Raw genomic sequence first — 21,170 nt, 5'->3', positions numbered from 1 at the left:
ATATTTTGGATAGGTACTCATATAGAGCGACTCAAAATCGCAGAGAAAATAGGTGGTCAGTGTTCATCTTACTGGTCTACGGTACAATGAAGTTGACCTTTTTGCACTTAAAATTTAACTCTGGTTAATTACTTAAACCTTAATTCTATTTTATCAGATGTAATCATGGCAAAAAATATGATCTTATGTTACGTAAAATATTTTGAATAATATTTATCATTTTAAAAATCTTGCAGATTAATGTGCGTAAATTATTGTGTGACCTTTTTGCACTAAAAAGTAACATGTTTTGGGGTATTAAAAAACTAAATAGGTAATAAAACATTTTTTTAAATCAAGCTTTTTACGACTTAAGTGCTTATCAGTCACAAGTATCGAGTACTTTAAAATAATGAAAGAAAAATTTGGGGTCAGTGATGTTAATTTTGAAATATTGGTCAAAATATGTGATTTTCATGCAAAAATTGTGTAAATTTTATATTGACTTATTTGACATATCTTCATTTCTTAGCAAAGTTTGTTGAAGGAAGGTGTAAAACTTGTTCTAAAAATATAAATTAAGACCTATATTAAATATTCCTAGCAATATCATAATGGAAAATATTCTCCAAGTAAAAGTATGTAAGGCTAAAGTTCCAAGATATTAAATTTAATAAATATGCAGATTTGCAGAATTATCTGCTAAATATCCTTCCACCACAAAAAATAGTCCCTCACAAATCTTGTTTCTTTGTAGCTTTTTGAGCAGTTTTTTCATTGAATGTTAAAAACATTAACATTGTTGAAATTAAATATATAAAAATTGAATTTTGATAAAAAGTTTTGAAGTAAGAGGTTCTGCGTGATTCCATGTTCCATGTATTGATATTCACAACACAAACACGTAAACAGTATTTTACATGTATATTTACTACATGTATTTTTAATAATATGAAATAAATGCACTACAAATAATTGACAGGAGTACAAAGTACATACGTATATGAATTAGGCAAGAGAAATATGTAAAATATCACAACACCAAGGGGTCATCATCACTAAGGTCAAGGTCAGAGAGGTTAATGTCTTCATCTACAAAAAATAAAATCACCTGTAATTACCTGGAGTGCACTGAAATATACATTTATAACTTGAATTTTATCTATTAACATAAGTAGAATTTTATTGACATGAAAATGTTCTAAACAGTGATTTTGTTGGTTTATCAGCTATCTATGAGTTTCAGTAAGCTTTATCATTTTATCTGCCAGTGCAAATGTGTGAGCTAATAAATATTGGAAGCGTGCCATTTTGGAACATTTATAGAAATAAAACTTTCAGTTCTAGTAGTGATTAAACACAAATCAATACAAACTTATTAATATATCAATTCTTAAACATTTAAGAAATTGTTGTTCTTAAATGTTTTAGGGATGATATGAAAAAATTAAAACCCCTTATTGAAATACAAAAAATATCAACAACAAAAAAAATATGAAAAAATATTTCATAACTGTATAATAATAGTTATGAAAAGAAATGTATCAATATATGTGTGTTGCAACAGAATAAATCTGCAACTGAACTGGAGCAAAAAGCCACAATATCACAACTTACCAAGACACATCTGTGATTAAACATAACATGAAATAATAAGGAAGGAAACTAATTTCATGCAATAAATACTGTCACATTTGTTTGCAGTTTTTGTAATTCTTTGGAAGATATTACACTAGCTAGTATACTTTTTTTTTTAAAACAGAATTCAGTCTAATGCTTTACTATGTACATTAATCAAATATCTAACTAGTAGGAATTTAATGTAAAGAAATGGGGGAGCTGGAGGCTTTCAATTGTTGTGCCTTGTGGATATCAGTGGGAAAAAAATTAGAGTGACAACTTTTTGATACATTTGAAAAAAAAAATGTTTGTGGAGATATGCAAACATTTGTCATGAAAAATTAATTAAATTGACCAAAGTCAAAAAATCAAATCTGGAAAAAAAATGTCTTGATTTGCTTAGTTTTGCATCAATTATTATTCACTCCATTGAGCACTATATACCAGGGTACTACTCGGTATGCAGACAGATACACAAGGGTAAAACAGTATAGCCCCCTCTCCTTCGGAAGAATGGGGGTATAGAAATGCAGAATATTCCTGTGCCATTTTGCAAAAACAGTGATTGGATTTAGAGTGCCCTTAGCCTTTACCAGACAAATGCTGTAGTTGTGTACACACCTGAGTCCACTAAAGTAGAGCTGATTTGGGCTTTCTGAGGGTTAAACATCTCAAAGTCTGTACTTTCATCATCATCAGAGAGGTCAAGGTCATCTAGGTCCATTACACTGTTTACAGATTGTTCTGATTTATAACCTGAAAATTAAAGTTCAAGGAGAAAAATAACCAAGAGTTGTTTAAGCATATTCCACATGACACCGAATTTAAATTGTTCCATACACAAGTTATCGTGTACTAAGCAACATTTTACCATCCCCATAACTTGACCTTGAATCAAGGTGACAAAATCTCTTGGTCATGACCAGCAAAATCTTATTAGTTTAAATTACGTAAATTTGCAAATTTATCTGCACATGATTTGACATTGTTGCCTGATAAAGAGCCCCAAACATCAAATGATAAACAGTCAGGAGGGATCCAGAGGCTGCCTGAATTCCCAGCACAGGCACCAAACTCACTTGAATTTTTGACCCCCTAGTACATTACTTATAATATACTAGGGGGTCAAAAATTCAAGCGAGTTTGGTGCCTGTGATTCCCAGGTACTGGAGATTTTATGTTCACTTTAAAACACTGAAATGATTAAGGCCTACTTTAAATAGCAAGACAATCCAAAATAGAGCTGTAAAGAATACATTTTTCTAGGGTAATTAAGATAACACTGATGACAGGCAGTTATTAAAATTCTTGTCTTAAACTTGTATAGTAAAAGAATACATGAAGAAATTGGAAGGTGTATTTTGATGCTCAAATCATGAAGCTTGAAGCAAGGATAAGCACCCTTGCTGATAGCCTTGACCTTTGACATGAGTTTTACATACATGTATACTCCTTGATCTAAAATCACATTGCCTTGTTTCATGCCTATTGAAAGACTGTATATTGTAAAAGACATTTTAAAACATAAAGGATAACAAAATTCTAGTTGTACGTATGTTAACTTTTAAAAATTCTTTAACTCTGACAAAATATGACTGTAAATAACATATTGTACCATTATCATAGAGAGTGGAGGATTTTGCGTTGATGTATAGAGGGGTGTGTACCCCGCTGTGGGATGTGTATTTCTGTTTCGGTGTCACTGAGCCACTCCCTACAGAGTACTCCAAATTATCCACCTTGTTTTTCAATGATGACACAGTGGACCTAGAAAAAAAATGTCAGTATTATATTTTTACTATCTCAAGTGTAGGTGTATTTACATTAATTTGTAACAATTCTTTTTGTTTAATTTTTCATTTCAGTAACCTTTACTCTCAAAGAACTTGGACATAAGCACAAAGGATACTGAAATTTATGCAATTTATTCAACCATTAATTTAATTAACCATTGTTATCATTACTGATTATTCATCAGAGGTCCTATATGAAATATGAGGATAAAAAACGTAATCAAAGTCAAAAGTCCATCAAATAATACAAGTTGGGAACAGAAGAAACCGATCCTCTAAAATCATCAGAGGTGGGATCAGGCGCCATATAGCAGTAGGCATCCCCTGGCACAGATTTCTGACTCTTTCCCAGTTGTACTAAGGGAAGACTTACCTAAGGTCTTGTATCTGGTACTGGTCCCGGACTCTACCCCAAGTGTCCGCAGTTGAAGTTAAGGAAGGCTGATGACTTTGTCCCTACAAGTACAAAAGAGTTTCATTTACACTATGCCTCTATCAGCCTGTGTCATGATTAGGCCATAATAAAAATATTCCTAGATTCTCATCCCTGCCCGCCCCGATTTTATACCCCTGCCTCGATTTTTTTTATTTCTGTTTTTTCTTCGTCTTAATACTGATTGGGATCAGTATTCATCTACCATTCTACTTTCGTTTTAAATCCCGCGAAAGTCGACATGATTTTGACAGCTGAAAAGATGGTAATTGCTGTAATACATGCGTATATATTTTAAACAAGGGTCATACGTTGAAAAAGATTGGTGATGATGTGAAGTAAGAGATAATTGAACCTTTACTATGACTTTTATTCGGGTATTGTAGATAAAATTACACCGATTGACCAGGTCAATAAAAAATCTGCAAAATTGAAAAAATAAAAAATATAAAATAAAAGCCACCCGCCCGCCTCAATTTTTAAAAAAGTTCGGATGAGAATCTAGCAATTTGTTTATTATGGCCTTAAGACATTATTGCTATGGGGTTTTTTAATATGTTGATTTGTTATGGATCATTTTTAATGTTTTTTTTTTTACATATCTATGCAGAGGATGACTGGTCCTTAAAATAGCTTATTCATACTGACCTTCTCATACTGTGACACACCCCTCCTGTTTTTCACAACAGATGATACTTCATTTTCTACTTTACCTGAAAAATAAGTACCAGTAAGTAAATATGTAATGACATTTTCTGAATTCTAGTCTTTCATTGTTACAGCCTTCAAGTACATCTACAATTGAATGTTGGAGCCTTCAACACTGATGTCAGAAACATGTGGATTGAAAGTAGAAAATGGTCATAATTATGATATTTTATTTTGACTTTAATTAATAACAAGAGGCCCAGGGGCCACATCGCTCACCTGAGCAATTGGCTAGGAAAAAGCACATATCAGATCAAACATGGGTCATGATTTGAACAAACTTGAATCTACACTACCTGGGGATGATTCCACAGGAGTTTCATCTTTCCTGTTTAAATGGTTCTTGAAAAGATTTTTCCTATATATTCCTATGTAAAACTTTGATTGGCCATTGTGGCCCCACCCTACCCCCTGGGGTCATGATTTGAACAAACTAGAATCTACACTACCCGAGGATTATTCCCTATAAATATCACTAAACATGGCTTTGAAGTACTTGAAAAGATTTTAAAAGGTTTCCCTATATATTCCTATGTAAAACTTTTATCGGCCATTTGGCCCCACCCTACCTCGGGGGTCATGACTTGAACAAACTTGAATCTACACTACCTGGGGATGATTCCACAGGAATTTCATCTTTCCTGTCTCAATGGTTCTTGAGAAGATTTTTCCTATACATTCCTATGTAAAACTTTGATCGGCCATTTTGACCCCACCCTCCCCCCGGGGGTCATGATTTGAACAAACTTGAATCTACAATACCTGAGGATGATTTCACATGAGTTTCATCTTTCCTGGCCAAGTGGTTCTTGAGAAGAAGATTTATAAAGATTTTTTCTATACTTCCTATGTAAAACTTTGATCGGCCATTGTGGCCCCACCCTACCCCTGGGGGTCATGATTTGAACAAACTTGAATCTACACTACCTGAGGATGATTCCACATGAGTTTCATCTTTCCTGGCCAAGTGGTTCTTGAGAAAAAGATTTTTAAAGATTTTTCCTATATACTCCTATGTAAAACTTTGGTTGGCCATTGTGGCCCCACCCTACCCCCGGGGGTCATGATTAGAAAAACTTGAATCTGCACTACCTGAGGATGCTTCCACATGAGTTTCATCTTTCCTGGCCCAGTTGTTCTTGAGAAGAAGATTTTTAAAGATTTTTCCAATATATTCCTATGTAAAACTTTGATCGGCCATTGTGGCCCCACCCTACCCCCGGGGGTCATGATTTGAACAAACTTGAATCTGCACTACCTGAGGATGCTTCAACATGTGTTTCATCTTTCCTAGCCCAGTGGTTCTTGAGAAGAAGATTTTTTAAAAGTGACCTTAATTTTTCACTATTTCCTAATTATCTCCCCTTGGAAGAGGGCATGGCCCTTCATTTGAACAAACTTGAATCCCCTTTACCAAAGGATACTTTGTAGCAAGTTTGGTTGAAATTGGCCCAGTGGTTCTTGAGAAGAAGATGAAAATGTGAAAAGTTTACGACGCCGACGACACCAACGACGGCGGACAAATTTTGATCAGAAAAGCTCACTTGAGCCTTCGGCTCAGGTGAGCTAAAAATAACAACGTATTAATCCTACACATCAGTACGTCTAATAATATTGACATACTACTTGTGTCTACTGACAACTTACCAATCCTATACTTTGTAATGTCTATAGACAACTTACCAATCCTAGACTTTGTAATGTCTATTGACAACTTACCAATCCTAGACTTTGTAATGTCTATTGACAACTTACCAATCCTAGACTTTGTAATGTCTATTGACAACTTACCAGTCCTAGACTTTGTATTGTCTATTGACAACTTACCAATCCTAGACATCAGTATGTCTATTAATAATAACAACAACATACCAATCCTAGACTTAGTAATGTCTATTGAAAACTTACATGTACCAATCCTAGACTTTGTATTGTCTATTGAAAACTTACCAATCCTAGACTTTGTAATGTCTATTGACAACTTACCAATCCTAGACTTCAGTATGTCTATGTCTCTCCTCATCAGGTCAAGGTCATCCTGGACATTATTTTTTCTGTAATAATAGTCAGGATGAAAACATCATTTTAAAGGAATTATGTACAATGTAGGGACTAATAAAATGATCAAATGTTAATACTCTCACTGTGTATTATAAAATATATCTTAGGCCATATAAAATTGAAATTCTGGTTCTCAGGCCCGCACGCATCCGTTTTGAGGTAGCCGCATTGCTAATTTTATTGTATTTTTGATAAAATAAAAAGTTGGTATTGCGGAGACCAATCCGGAAAAAAAAATTCCGACCTCATTTGTTTCGTAGTTTAGTATTCAAATATTACTTCCGGTAGCAATTTTCAATGAGATTTTGGCTACTTCATTTGAAAATACATTCAAGGACATTACCTACGATGTTTACACGCTGATAAGCAATGGTTAAAGCAGAAATTTTGACCAGAATTGGAAAGTATATCTGTGATTAAAAAAATTATCTTTATGTTAAAGAAAATTCGGATATTAAAATTTAAAAAAATACCTCCCTCATCTACTTTATTGCCAGTAAAAAGATAAATAAAATGCCGCCCTCCCGCATCTGTTTTGGAGAAAATTGGCCTGAGAACCAGAGAATTAAATTTAGATAGCCTTAAAGGAAAGAAAAAAAATCATAAATTGGACATTATGGAAGAAGACAAGTAAGACAATTATATATTTTCCATAGATACAGGAATTTTGTTCCATTTCCTTAAAGCCGGTGTTATGTGAAGTGTATCATAAATCCCTGATGCCAATGTGTAGTGTGTGAATGACTTACAGATCCCTGATGTCTCTGTGTCTTTGTGTAGTGCATATCTAACTAAAAAATCCCTGATGTCTTGGTGTTCTGTTCGTATATTACTTACAAATCCCTGATGTCCCTCTGTATTGTATGGTCCACTGAGTTTCGCTGTAGCTGGATGTGTATGCTATTAATCTCACTTTGTAAGTCTCGTCGCAGTTGATCGATTTTGTTTTCCACGTCCAGACCTCTGTCAGGCTTTGGGTTGTGAGTTCTCAGGTGATATAACTGATCTAAAAGATTATCCGATGAAATGAATTAGAACCCCTTCCTTAATACTGTCATTAAAAAAATTGCCTTTTCCTGCTACATTGATATAGCTTATAAGTGTAGTTAGCTGCATTTCATTTTACAACCCTACTGTTGGTCTTGACAATATGTTTATTTTGAAGACAGTCCACAGATAAGTGCTATTTCGAAACAGATGCCTATATCTATTTCTACCTCGGACATCCCTCATTTGTTCACTGTAGTTGTTTCTGTCTGTTTCAAGTTTGTTAACCATCTGCATCAACTGATCAATTAGCTAAAAATAAAAAAAGAGAAATTTATAAGTAAAAATTTGAATAGTTGTAAGAAAATTTTTGATTATATACCTTGTATATCATAAGTCATATTTGTAAACTGTCCAGTCAGTTAGAACCCAGTAGTTTCTTAAAAATCTCTTGATCAATCATTCACGCGTGAATTATAGTTCTCGTGATTTGAAGTTAATGAGGCATTTCACAATAATAAGTACTACTCGCAAAAAATAAGGCATCTACAATGTACAGTATACAAACAGCAAAATTATGTGCACTTGAAAGTGTTTCATGACATAAGTAAGGATATCAGTCAAAGATATACCCTGTTCTGTTGCTCCATCTTTTCTTGTAAGGAGCTGACAAGTTGAGATGAGGTGATAGATGTTTGGGGTGGGGCAGCCAGCTGGGGGGTACTGGTCATCACCGGGACATACCCAGACATGTCTAACAGCGAGGACGCACGCCTCATTGGAAGGGAACTACTGACTATAATAAAAACATCAATCATCAACTCTATTTCTTTTAAATTCATTTCACATTCAAAATGTCTTTCATCTTTATGCCCATTATATTTTATATCAAAGCAGAAAAATTGATAACTTTTGTAGATCTGACAAATTAACTTATAAATGTAATTTGTTGCTATTGAATTGTGCTCTCTCTCTCTCTCTTTCTCTCGGGAAAGATTTACACTTCTAAACTCAATATAAAATTAATTTATTGGCGATGACTTTTAAAAATTTATGTAATGAAGCTTGTATAACTATAAATTTACAACATATTAATAATATTTGATAATGATAAAATACAGTCAGAGACATAAAATATATATGGTTTTATATGTCTCTGATACAGTGCTGTACATTATAAATTTAATTAAGGAATGACTCTAATTCTTGGCCAGATTATCGAGTATAATATGGTTTGGGTAGTTTACGCTTTATAATCCGCGAAGCGGATTATAAAAAAGCGTAAACTATTATACTCGATAATCTGGCCAAGAATAGTCATTCCTTATAATTTAATTTTAAAATAATTAAACAACTGGGGATGTAAAATTGTGTTGTTTTTATTAGTTCAAATTTACCGCGCAATAATACAACCGTAGTAACGGAAGTGATGGGAAGCAAGGGGAGGTAAAAACTGATACATAGATCTAGCAGCCATGATGCTTGTTTACATGAGGTAAGATCGAGCAACTGTTTGAAGTTAAAGGTACATTCATTAAATCTGGAATTTTTCATGAATCCGAAGGACTGGAAATGAGGGGATTGATGGATACAGATGATTCAGCTGGTTGTCAAGGGGGTGTGTCTCCATACCAAACCAGATTATACAAAATGTTATGCGTTCCTTTTTGGAAATCAACCAATGAGAGACAAGAATACAAACAGAATTAAATTATAAACATTTAAACTTACAGCCTCTGCTTGTCAGATCCGGGTAACCATGTTTTGGGGTATATAGCTTTCTCTGAAAAAGAAAAGCTTGTGACATGAACAAAGGGATAGTTCTAGAGGCAACTTGGATTACATAAGGAGTGAAAACTACAGCTCGTTCACCCATAAAAAAATGAACAATGGGAGAATATTTGACAAATCACATAATATAAACACCTTAGCCTTTGATAGATTTGACTCTGTTTCACGAAGTATAGAGGAAAACTTGTTTTCCCAGTTCATATTCCTGGATTTTTTTGGTCCGTTGCGAAGATTTTGTTTATAGCAGGTGGCGCTGATTTAGAATGAAAATAGAAAACCCCGTCTCGATCGGAACAAATAAATCCGACTTTTTAAAGATTCGCGTCGTTTCTTATATTTCTTGAGGATTCTTTTTCTAAAAAGAAAGGATTTTTTGTATAATTTTATGACATATTTACAAGTTAATGTAAATACCCCTCCTTTGGCTCTGCGGGATATGTCTAGATCTCTTAGAGTGGCTCTTTTTTTCTCACTTTTGCCGGCTTTCTAAAGAAATAAACCATAAATTAGGCAAAAGTAAGACTGAGATCAAAAGTGTGCTAATCTATGTTTTACGACCCAGGAGCCTGTTCCAGTTTTTCTTTGTTTAGCGTCTACCCTAAAATGAAAATCATATATCTGATGAAATACCACCCCCCTTTCCGAAAAAGAACTTGTCAATATTCATCATCATTTGATACTTCTCTTGAACTGTACTACTATTGGTTGCTTTGACTGGTTGAAATAAAAGCCCAAATTACTTCCTTGACAAAATATCAAGATTTTAAAAGCCTTTATCTACTACAAATATCATTTTTACGAGAATTCTTGGAAACACGCACCTGCAAGTTGTATTTTTCTTTGGCTATTTTTTTTTCAATTGCCACGACTTTCTTAGTTTTCATCCAGCAAAACATGTCTAATTTTAAAATATAGATATGTATAGTGTTTGTTCCTATCATTAAAATGTAAATTTTAAATTTCATAGGTGGACATAAATAAACAAAAATCGCAGAAAACGGGGGAGGGGGGATGAACATTGTGCTCACAATATGATACCCAATCCCACTTCTATTTGAGCAGATACTGTAAAGACTAAGCCGAATGTTTCGCTAATCGCTATGTCTACAAATGGGACCCAAAATATATGTTTGATTGAAACGTAAAATAAAAGATAAACAATTGTAGTAAAAATTCTGTAAAAGTCTGATTGAATGGCAGGAGATATTCACTCCTTCACGGCACCTGATCCCACCTCTGATGTTTTGGAGGTCCATGTTTGCTTTGCTCCAAGTTTGCATTGTTTAAAGGACTTTTGAGCTTGAAAAGCTTAATTTTTGCTATCTCCATATATTTCATTTTCGGTGATGTTGAAAGAGTTCCTGAAAAAAGAAATACGTATAAAATTGACAGAGGTCATGTTTTACTTTGAGAATCCTCAAAAATTGTTGGATCAAAGTATAAAGTAGGGGGTGCACAATGGTACTATGTAATCAAACTTCTGTAAAACTGTGAGGAGTTACGGATAAAGGATGGATACCCTGAAGCGTAATGGATGTGTGGCGAAATGCCCCCCCCCCCCCTCTCATCACCATATGATTACATGTACAAGTATATATCTACCCTCTTTTCAAGGTAGAGTATAACAAATATACAGTGTATTCCCGATATAATGTACATTATTTGTCATTCTCTGTAAAAAGGGCAGATGTCTCCAAAACAAACGAGCGGGACGCTTTCTGAAATCTTGGTGATACATGTATGTGCATAATTTACAACGAAGGCGCTTTAACCATCAACATTCTATAAAGCACATTTTATTTCAGCAGCTGATCGATATCATTTATTGATCGGAAAACCAGGTCGATCTCGCTACCTTAGCCCGGTGATGCAGACGTCGTGACAGTCACACATGGTGACATTAATGGGGAACGCCTAGTTTTCGGGATCATCTAAGCTCTTTATTCCACTCGAGTACCTAGCGCTGAATGGGGCACCGTTCCACTAAATAATTCCTACCTATAGACGGGTGCCATGCTTGGCTGAAGTTCAATGGAAGCGGAGTGGTGACGTTTTACATTTTCTGTTTATACAAGAATGTCTGATCGTAATGGGACTTGCGTTTTAGAAATGGTGTAAATTTTGGACTATTTAAGGTGGGTATCTTATTCTTAAGTTTACTATTTCTAAATCATCGTTTTATGGTTTTATATATTATTTGTTACTACAGATTCCCAAACATTGGTTTCTATAGGAAATGGAGGGACAGTTTTTTTTTAACGCAATGTAGGTACCACACCCGTCCACACCTTAATGTAAGGTCCTCCACCAGGTATCCCATTCCATATGTAAATGTATTCTGATAATTTATAAACGATTTTTTTTATTTAATGAAATATCCGCAAATTGATTATAATCTGATTCCTGATTTGGCCTACCTATGCATGTTACCTGCTGTAAGTTGTTAATTCATTGGGGACTGTTTTAGGGACGAAGTTATTCTTTCTGTGTTAGATTCACCGTCCTACATCAAACAGGTTGAGAACGATATCGTATTACTCTTGTATTTGATACCGTAAGTTCTCGCAATTAAAACACAGGAACTTGAAACCTATTAAACAAACAAAAGGCACATTGCAGGATTCCTTAAAATATAAAAATAGGCATTCTATCATCAAAAAAAACTTCCTGTTGCAAAAACATTTTACAGAAAATGCAAAAGACTACAGTTGTTGCTTTGCCATGCTTGGAGACGGGACACACACACCCCTCCCCTCGTTCCGTACCATAAGGATTGATTCTATGACTTTTTAAAATAAAATACGTTTTCTATGATACATTCCAAAAGAATTGCAATTGACAAATCCCAAATATAATTTTTTTCCCATTCCAAGGCACCTGTACTTCTAATTAGAATAGATAACTCCATATGTCAAAGAGCATTAATTTGCGGTATAAGCAGAAGTGTATTGCCAGGCGATGGGTCCATGTGTTTGTTTGGCTATCAATCTCTGTTGTACTTTAAAAAGTAGGCAGACCTGTTTTACTTAAGTTCTCAAGGCACGTCTGTTCAAACAAATTTATTGCAAACGAATTGGAACTATTCTAGGGATCTTAGTGAAGTATCTGGTATCTCTCTCTCTCTCTCTCTCTCGTCTCGATCGACTTTTTTGGTAACCCCAGAACATTTTGTCAAAAAAAGGGGAGAAGGGGTCAACATAAGTATCCAACACACATGCATTAATTCATTTTTATCGTATAGATGTACATGCTTTTATAAACTTTTTTTGGGAGGCGAAAGGGGGGGGGGGGGGCTCTTTCCTGTGGGAATTTTCAGTATAAATCACAATGTCAATGTTTACTGGTAGTGTCAATTCTAACTTAAAATCTTACATGGTGGCCAGACTCTCCGTCCGCCAGTATACACCTATGAGAGATACCATTGCTTTGTAAAGCCACGCCGATCTTTGGAATTTAATGTGTCAGATTCCGGTCCAGAAATCTCATACATGTAGATTTAAAGCGAGATTGTTTAAGGAATGACAAAGACCAACACATTCCTGATAAAAGGCGACCTCAGTTTACATCCTGATCATGCATGGTTGAATTTAAACTAACGGCATTTTGAATGAGTAAGTTAGGTTGTCTTGTTAATTTAACGCCATATTAACCCAATTTTCGATGAAAGCACGTTTATCCATATAAAAGTCAAATACATGTACATAAAGCAAACGTGTTCGTTTTCAGTTTTTACACATGAATGGGATACACTTCCATTTTTAAATCCAATGTTAAGTCCTTAATCCTCTTTGAATGTGTGTTATTTCCTTGACAGCTAGAACTGGTGGCCCTGTTATTGATTAAATCTTAATAACTATTACTTTAACTGATCAGTATGTCATGTATACCCCTTGATAATGGTATGTCTTGATATTTTAGATCATGATGGATAAAAAAGACAAGCGGACCCCGGTGACTGAGATTTTCCCCCCGCAGGACGAGTCCAAGGAGCACCTCCTCCCAGTCCGCTCTCAGATCGCTAAGTTTGAGGAGAAGGCTCGTCTGAACTTTAACAAGGGTCGACCTGCTCCCCAGCCCCCCGGGAGATCGTTCGTTCTTCCAAAAATCGGAAACTATCAGCCGAAATCGTTACTGCTGTCTAATTACAAGGACAAAGATGCAAATAAAACGGATTTCCAGAAACTGAACGACAAGAATGAAACTGTCGAGGAGCCAATGAAGTACATGATAATTGGTGATAAAGACACGCCCATCACGATACACCAGTCATCTGACGTTATAGACACGCCCCCAGAAAATGAATTTTTCCCGCGGTTTGGTTCTGACAATCCAGTGTATGAACCAGAGGAGCCGCAGACAAAAACGGACGAAAAAGACCTTGTTTTAGATTTTGAGAAAACTGTCAAAAATCCTTTGTTTCAGGAAAACGACCAAAATGTTCCATCTTCCCCGATAATGTCCGAGGATATTGATATGGCAGACGAGCCTGGTACAGAAGAGGCTGATGTTAAAGCTGTGTACAAAAAAAGACCGGCGCCTCCTCCCCCAGTTTCCGCTCGTTCGATAGAGAAGGAGGAGGAACATCCGCCACCGGACTACGAACCGGAACCGGATTACGACGACGATGTATTACCTAAGGAGGTCGGTCCTCCGGTACGGAATTTCCCGAGACGACAGGGAAGCGAGGTGATACGTGAGTATCAGGGGGAGGACTTTTCTAAATATATGCACGACAGTGAGGACGAGGATTATCACTCAGATCACATGTACACATGGAGAAATAAGATAAAATACAAACGGAAAAACGCGCCAAATCGAACAGTGTCTCAACACGCCGAGAAAAAGAGAGACCATCATTCGAAACCAAAACAAAGTCAAATGAAATCAAATGGACATTCTAGTGCAAGTAAATTGCCCGAGGATGAAATGAGACGCAAGACAATCAGGGATTTCAGTTACACTGATTCTAAAATCGGATATGACGATAGGACTGTAAAAAGTACGACCGCTGCGGGGCGCTACATGAAACGCGGGAAAGATCGACTTCCGTTACAGCAGGTGAGAAGTGGGTCTTACGAAGATTTTCTCAGAAGCCGATATAACGAGAGCGGTAGTAATGGAAGCGGCGACAGTGGACATGAAACGGGAGACGATTTTGAACTTAACCCGGACATATTTTTACAAAGTCAGCCAAGGCAATTTAAAAATGGAAGTAAACAATCTGTCTGGGAAAAATTAACCTGGCGATTTAAACGACACTCTAAAGGATATGCTATGACGTAGATTTATTAGTGAGAAGGAATAAAAAAAGTTCGTTTCATTTTGGAATATTTTAATGTAAAACTATATAGTGCTTTTTAGAGACTTGTTATAGAATTGGATATTACAAAAGTTATTGGTACAATGGATCTTTTGTACTCTTATTGAAACAGATTTTTATAGCATGCACTAAAAGCACAGCATTTAGCGTTTAATTACTTATGTTACTGTTTTGTAGCATTTATGGTTCACTAGCGGGGTTATTTGTATATATCTTTTTGCTGAGATGGAAGATTATATTTATCCTTCGTATCACAACAGCACAGCATGTGATATAGCATATACTGATCCGCTATGTACAATTGACGGTAACTGATTAGTGTGCAGTCTAAGGCTGCGTCCTTGACACTTGAGTATATGAGGGTACCCTTTGACCTTACACATACAAAGGATGTGTGTATATTGTCCAAGAAAGGTTTTGGAGGTAATTTGCCAAAGGTATAATGCTAAGTATAAACTGAAGTGAACGTTGATTTCTATTCATTTTATTAGAAAGCCTGTTCTTTAAATATTTTTTTCTTGCGACGAGATCCTCTGCTTTCCGGTGCCTTGTTTCGTTTTCCTTTTTAAGGCCATGGGTGTTTTTACTTATGTGAGAACTTTTTATTGTAGTAGACAAAAATGTCCTTTTGAGGTAGTGTTGCTTTAGCTGTGTTTATTCTGTGATACATGAAAATATACCAAATCTTATTTTTACCATTTAAGTATACATTTCTATTGCAAAATGTAGGTGTTGTATAATATTGTTGATTTTATGTGCAATAATATATTGATTCCATAAAGTTTTAAAATATGATTATGAATTATTGCCATGGAGATATCACCGCATTAATGTTTTTGTAAAAAAAAAAAAAATTCTTACGACACGATCATCAAGTCATTTTATTAAGTATGAATAAGCAGTTTATGCTTATTTATATTCATTCTCATGCAATTTGTAAATCATCTCAATGATACATGTACATGTATTTTGTGTTTTGCAATGTCAGATGCATTTTGAATTTTTTAAAAAAAGATTTTATAAGTCGTGCCACAACATACAGTCATGTATACGTAAATCACAAAATATATCTTTTTTAATGATAAATCCCAAAGAAACTACTGACAGCAAGGTGTTATTTATTTTTAAGTCAACTGAATTTACTCAGGTGACCTATTGATATCCGTTTTCATCCATCGTCGTGCGTCTGTCATTCATCGTGCGTTAACATTTAAACATTTATAATTTCAACTTCTTCTCTGAAACCAGTAAGCCAATATCAACCAAATTTGGCATGTAGCATTTTTGAGTGCAGGGGAGTAAAAGTTGTGAAATTAAGCCCCCCCCCCCACACACACACACACTCTCTAGACTTTAGAGTGGGGTTAAAATCGTCAGTTGTTGGAAAGTTACTTGTTTCATGATACTCAAGTGACCTTATAGACCTTGGCCCATGGACCTTATTTCCAAAAGGATTTCACACAAATTAAGGAATTGAACAGCATCTAGGCAAAAATGGCTATCTGGTAGTATTTTAAGTCCTTTCCCTCCGTACATGTCATATATTTACCAAAAAGGTGGAAATAGTGTTTTAAAGAAACAGAGAATAGGGCCATTCTATAAAACTGCTCAAAAAGGAATACAAATTGGATGCTATTAAAAAAAGTAGAGGAAAGTATTATCTACTTGTGCACATCAGAGATATATGGATTTAATGTCTCTGATGTGCATGTAATCTAAAGTTTGATATTTAAAAGTTGTTTTATTTATTCAAACACATAGAGAAAAAGCAAACAATATGCTGTGACCTTCAACTTGACATTTATATATTACTAGATTGTCGATTTATTGTCAGGTAACAAGAGTTAAGCAGCATTGCAAAAAAGGTGCAATTTACGGCGCAATATTTTTGCGCACTTTTGGTGAGAATTTCTCCACTTACTAGTATTAGTCAATCAACTACCTTTCACTCCCCAATTCTAGACATATTTTGAGCCAAAATTTATATTTTATCCACCTCCCAACCATTTATAGTTGTCTCTACAGGCAATTTACTCGCTTGAAGTGAATTTCCAGCAATCTAACAAATAATTTCAATCAAGGAATTTATCACTTGTAAAGACTATGAAGGTTTGGGAGATGGATAAAATATACAGATTCGTTAAATAGTGTGCTTGGAATTGTGTAGTGAAAGGTATGTATTCCATAATGGAAGTGGAGAAGTTCTCTACGTACGAAAATTGCGCAAAAATATTGGCAAACAAGGAGCTCATTGAGTCAAAGTCTCAAGTGAGCTTTTCTGATCAAAATTTGTCCGTTGTCTGTCGTTGTCGTCGTTGTAGTCGTCGTCGTTGTTGTAAACTTTTTACATTTTCATCTTCTTCTCAAGAACCACTGGGCCAATTTCAACCAAACTTGCTACAAAGTATCCTTGGGTAAAGGAGATTCAAGATTGTTCAAATGAAGGGCCTTGCCCTTTTCCAAGGGGAGATAATTATGAATTAGAGAAAAATTAATGGCATTTTTTAAAAATCTTCTCAAGAACCACTGGGTCAGGAAAGATGAAACTCAAGTGGAATCATCCTCAGGTAGTGTAGATTCAAGTTTGTTCAAATCATGATCCCCGGGGGTAGGGTGGGGCCAAAATGGCCGATTTTTATTTTACATAGGAATATATAGGAAAAATCTTTAAAAATTTCTTCTCAAGAACCACTGGGCCAGGGAAGATGAAACTCATGAGGAACCATCCTCAGGTAGTGTAGATTCAAGTTTGTTCAAATCATGACCCCGGGGGTAGGGTGGGGCCAAAATGGCCAATCAAAGTTTTACATAGGAAAAATCTTCTTCTCAAGAACCATTGAGACAGGAAAGATGAAACTCATGTGGAATCATCTTCAGGTAGTGTAGATTCAAGTTTCTTCAAATCTTGACCCCCGGGGGTAGGTTGGGCCAAGTGTCCGATAAAAGTTTTAAAAAGGAATATATAGGGAAACCTTTTAAAATTTTCTTTTCAAGTACTTCAAAGCCATGCTTAGTGGTATTTGTAGGGAATCAACCTCAGGTATTGTAGATTCTAGTTTGTTTAAATCATGACCTCCTGAGGGGGTTAAAATACAACCCCCCTCCCCCTCCCTGCCCTCAGTTAAATTTCAGTTCTGATCTGATATGTGCTTTTTTCTAGCCAATTGCTCAGGTGAGCGATGTGGCCCCTGAGCCTCTTGTTTGCATTACGTGATCCATAGCGTTATGGTCAAAGACCATAAACCATAACGCTACAGATCTGCAGCTATATTCGGTACAGAATTTAATCATGGGGTTTTAATTTAATACAGTTAAAACAATGATGAAAACTAACTTTTCAATTTTTTAATTGTGCGATGAAAAATGCATCTTCATTTTAAATATTTCAAACCAACGTCACGCAATTGAAAGCTTCAAAACATCGATACTCATTTTCATTTCCTTTGTATATTCGTGTTTGTTTCTCTTAATTTCAAATAATTAGTTCAAAATGTTTCGTAAACTGACAGTCACTACAAACATACCTATTTGTCAACACTCGACATGCAGATACAGGTAAGTAGATCCTACTTTGAAGTTTGAGCTTGTGTTAATTTATAATTACCAGTTGTTCGCACTTCACTGCATTTGACTGTGCACATCGACGTTATATTTACCAAACAGTATATAAATTCTTATTAATATGTTTAGTTTGTTTGCAATTATTTTAAATTTTTTATTATCATTTTCAATGAGGAAAAACTCGGATGTTATATTAGTAACGAGGCCGCGTAATTTTTTTTCGGTAACTAGTGCGACCGCGTATATAACACACACGCGTAATGTTTGATGGTCACAAACGCGTACTCAACAACCAGTGTAAATAACAACTTTTACAGTACTCCTTTCTTGTGACATAATATACTGATTTCTGATTTTTTTCCCCAGCCACAGTGCTCAGGTGGGCGATGTGGCCCATAGGCCCTTTTGTTTTATTTTTCTCTTACATCTTAAAATGGACAACTTTTACACTTTTTTTTGCAATTATTAGTTAAAGTATCTGACGCTATAGGCATTCTGCCCGCCTTGTTCACCCATCTTCTTTAAATAGAAATATATAGATTTTTTTTTAATTTCTTCTCAAGAATAGCAAAGCCATGATTGGTCATATTGATATGGAAGCATCCTCACATAGTGTAGATTCAAAATTGTTCAAATCATGACCTATGGGGGTAGGGCGGGGCCACAACATGGGATCCAAGTTTACATAGAAACATGTACACTGAGAGAATTACCTAGTTGATTTAACTAGTGTGCCTAGTAAAGCGTTCTTCGTGATTTTATAGTAATCACTCTGTTTACTAGCTAAGATAGTGAAAAGTGGAGTAGTAATCGTAAAGTTACTTAAATACCTAGTGAAAGTTACTTATGAATTCTTAGATTTACTAACGTTATCTAGTAAATCTACCCAATACCTAGTAAAACTACTTTTGAGGTAGTGATTGTATGGACAGTAAATTTACTATTCTTCCCAGTGACTTCCACCAGTTATTTTTTTTCAGTGTAGAAAAAATCTTTAAAATCTTCTTTTCAAGAATTGGAAAGCCATGATTAGTCATATTCATATGGAAGCATTCTCAGGAAGTGCAGATTCAAGTTTGTTTAAGTCACGACCCTTGGGGTAGGGCGGGGCCACAACATGCACAATATAAGTTCAAATGTAAAGGGCAATAAACCCACACGTAATCAAAGAAATATGCAAGCATCCTTAGTTAGTGTAGAAACAAGTTTGTTCAGATCATACCCTCTCCCCTTTAAGGATTGATTGGGACCACTATTGGGTTTTAACTTTTCAATAATAAACTGATTTCTGCTTTTTTTCTAGCTGCATTGCTCAGGTGAGCGTTGTGGCCCATGGGCATCTTGTTACATTTAAAAAAAACCCAAGAAATTCCATGATAAGATTGTAATTAGATTCCATGATTGGATCCGTGTTTTTCTTTCAATCTGAATTTTTGAAAAAAGTCAATCAGAAACTTAATATACTTTACTAAGAACTATACTTCTCATCATTTGAGAACCGAGTTAAAGTTTTTATTTAAGGAATGACTCTAATTCTTGGCCATATTATCGAGTATAATCTGGTTTGGGTCAGTTTACGCTTTATAATCCGCGAAGCGGATTATAAAAAAGTGTAAACTGACCCAAACCAGATTATACTCGATAATATGGCCAAGAATTAAAGTCATTCCTTATAATTTAATTTTAAAATAATTAAACAACTTTTGATGTAAAATTGTGTCGCTTTTTATCAGTTCAAATTTACCGCGCAATAATACAACCGTAGTAACGGAAGTGATTTGAAGCGAGGGGAGGTAATAACTGATACATAGATCTAGCAGCCATGATGTTTGTTTACATGAGGTAAGAACGAGTAATTGTTTAAAGTTGAAGGTACATTTATTAAATCTGAAATTTTCCATGGATTTCGAGGACTGAAAATGAGGGGATTGCATGGATATAATGATTAAGCTGGTCGTCAAGGGGGTGTGTCCCCATACCAAACCAGATTATACAAAATGTTTTGCGTTCCTTTTTGGAAATCAACCAATGAGAGGCGAGATTACAAACAAAATTAAATTATATAAATGTGAAAATAAAGTAGATTTAATTATGACTGCACTTAAAATGATTAAATATGTGTCCCAAATCTTTTACGTTAAAAAACCATACAATATGATGCAAATAACATGTCATTATAGAAATTTTAACATTCCAAGAAATATTATAATGTTTGGTTTAAAAACGTTTGATATTAGTTTTAAAGATATTGAAAAAAAAATATGTACAAAATAACAATTCCTTGCTTCTTAAAAACATTCTTTATTTTTAAAAAATTCGGTGAAGAGACATTTAATAAAAATGCTGTAAAAGAATTCTGATTTTTTTTTATAATAAGTTATCTACAGTCATGATAAATGTGAAAGTGTACTTGAATGTGTGATCAAAACTTAATTTGTTTATAAAAAGATTTATAAACAAATTCCTTATTTGATTTCGACAAAATATCAACGTTTTTTACAACTACAAATCAGGCACTCTTCAACCAATGTTCAACTTTTATCAAAATATAATGTTGACTTTGAAGTTTCAATATTGCTTCAATTTTCATTTGCAACTAAACATTAAACCATAAAGCAAGCTGAGTTCAATACATTTTCAACGTTTATTCTACGTTGATAATTGCCTTTAAATTGACGTTAAGGTTTCAAGGTTGCTTCAGCTTTCACATGCAATCAAAACCCAAAGTTGATTGAACTTGGAAAAGCCCGTTTAGTTAGTACCAGTAAAAAATCACTTGAATGTAAAAAAAAGTTAATTAAAGCTAATCAACCCAAACCACACATAGCTTATTTCTTATGGTTATCATTTCTCTATTTTTTTTGAGTAGAATGTAAAATTCAGTATTGTTACATTGTGGCCAAATTGTTTATGCAGA

The 21,170-nt window shown here is 34.8% G+C and overlaps 2 protein-coding genes across 2 annotated transcripts; one reads left to right on the top strand and one right to left on the bottom strand.

Annotated features, from left to right (window-relative positions):
- Positions 1-884: 884 nt before the first annotated feature.
- LOC134240506 (uncharacterized) lies at positions 885-9,622 on the bottom strand. Its single transcript, XM_062722599.1, has 11 exons — positions 9,508-9,622; positions 9,313-9,364; positions 8,214-8,377; positions 7,812-7,893; positions 7,432-7,600; positions 6,520-6,587; positions 4,474-4,538; positions 3,766-3,848; positions 3,215-3,366; positions 2,221-2,355; positions 885-1,071 (listed from the first exon to the last, which is right to left on the bottom strand). The coding sequence occupies exons 1-11, from the start codon at positions 9,571-9,573 to the stop codon at positions 1,013-1,015; spliced, it is 1,095 nt and encodes a 364-aa protein (XP_062578583.1). The 5' UTR covers positions 9,574-9,622; the 3' UTR covers positions 885-1,012.
- Positions 9,623-11,153: 1,531 nt separating this feature from the next.
- Positions 11,154-15,534, top strand: LOC134240504 (uncharacterized). The gene is made up of 2 exons (XM_062722597.1): positions 11,154-11,507; positions 13,291-15,534. The coding sequence occupies exon 2, from the start codon at positions 13,294-13,296 to the stop codon at positions 14,653-14,655; it is 1,362 nt and encodes a 453-aa protein (XP_062578581.1). The 5' UTR covers positions 11,154-11,507; positions 13,291-13,293; the 3' UTR covers positions 14,656-15,534.
- Positions 15,535-21,170: the final 5,636 nt, after the last annotated feature.

Source organism: Saccostrea cucullata, unplaced genomic scaffold, assembly GCF_032062105.1.
Source record: "Saccostrea cucullata isolate Sc308-1 unplaced genomic scaffold, CSIRO_AGI_Scuc_v1 ctg175, whole genome shotgun sequence".
Classification (NCBI taxonomy): Eukaryota; Metazoa; Mollusca; class Bivalvia; order Ostreida; family Ostreidae; genus Saccostrea; species Saccostrea cuccullata.
This window is presented reverse-complemented; position numbering and strand designations above follow the sequence as displayed.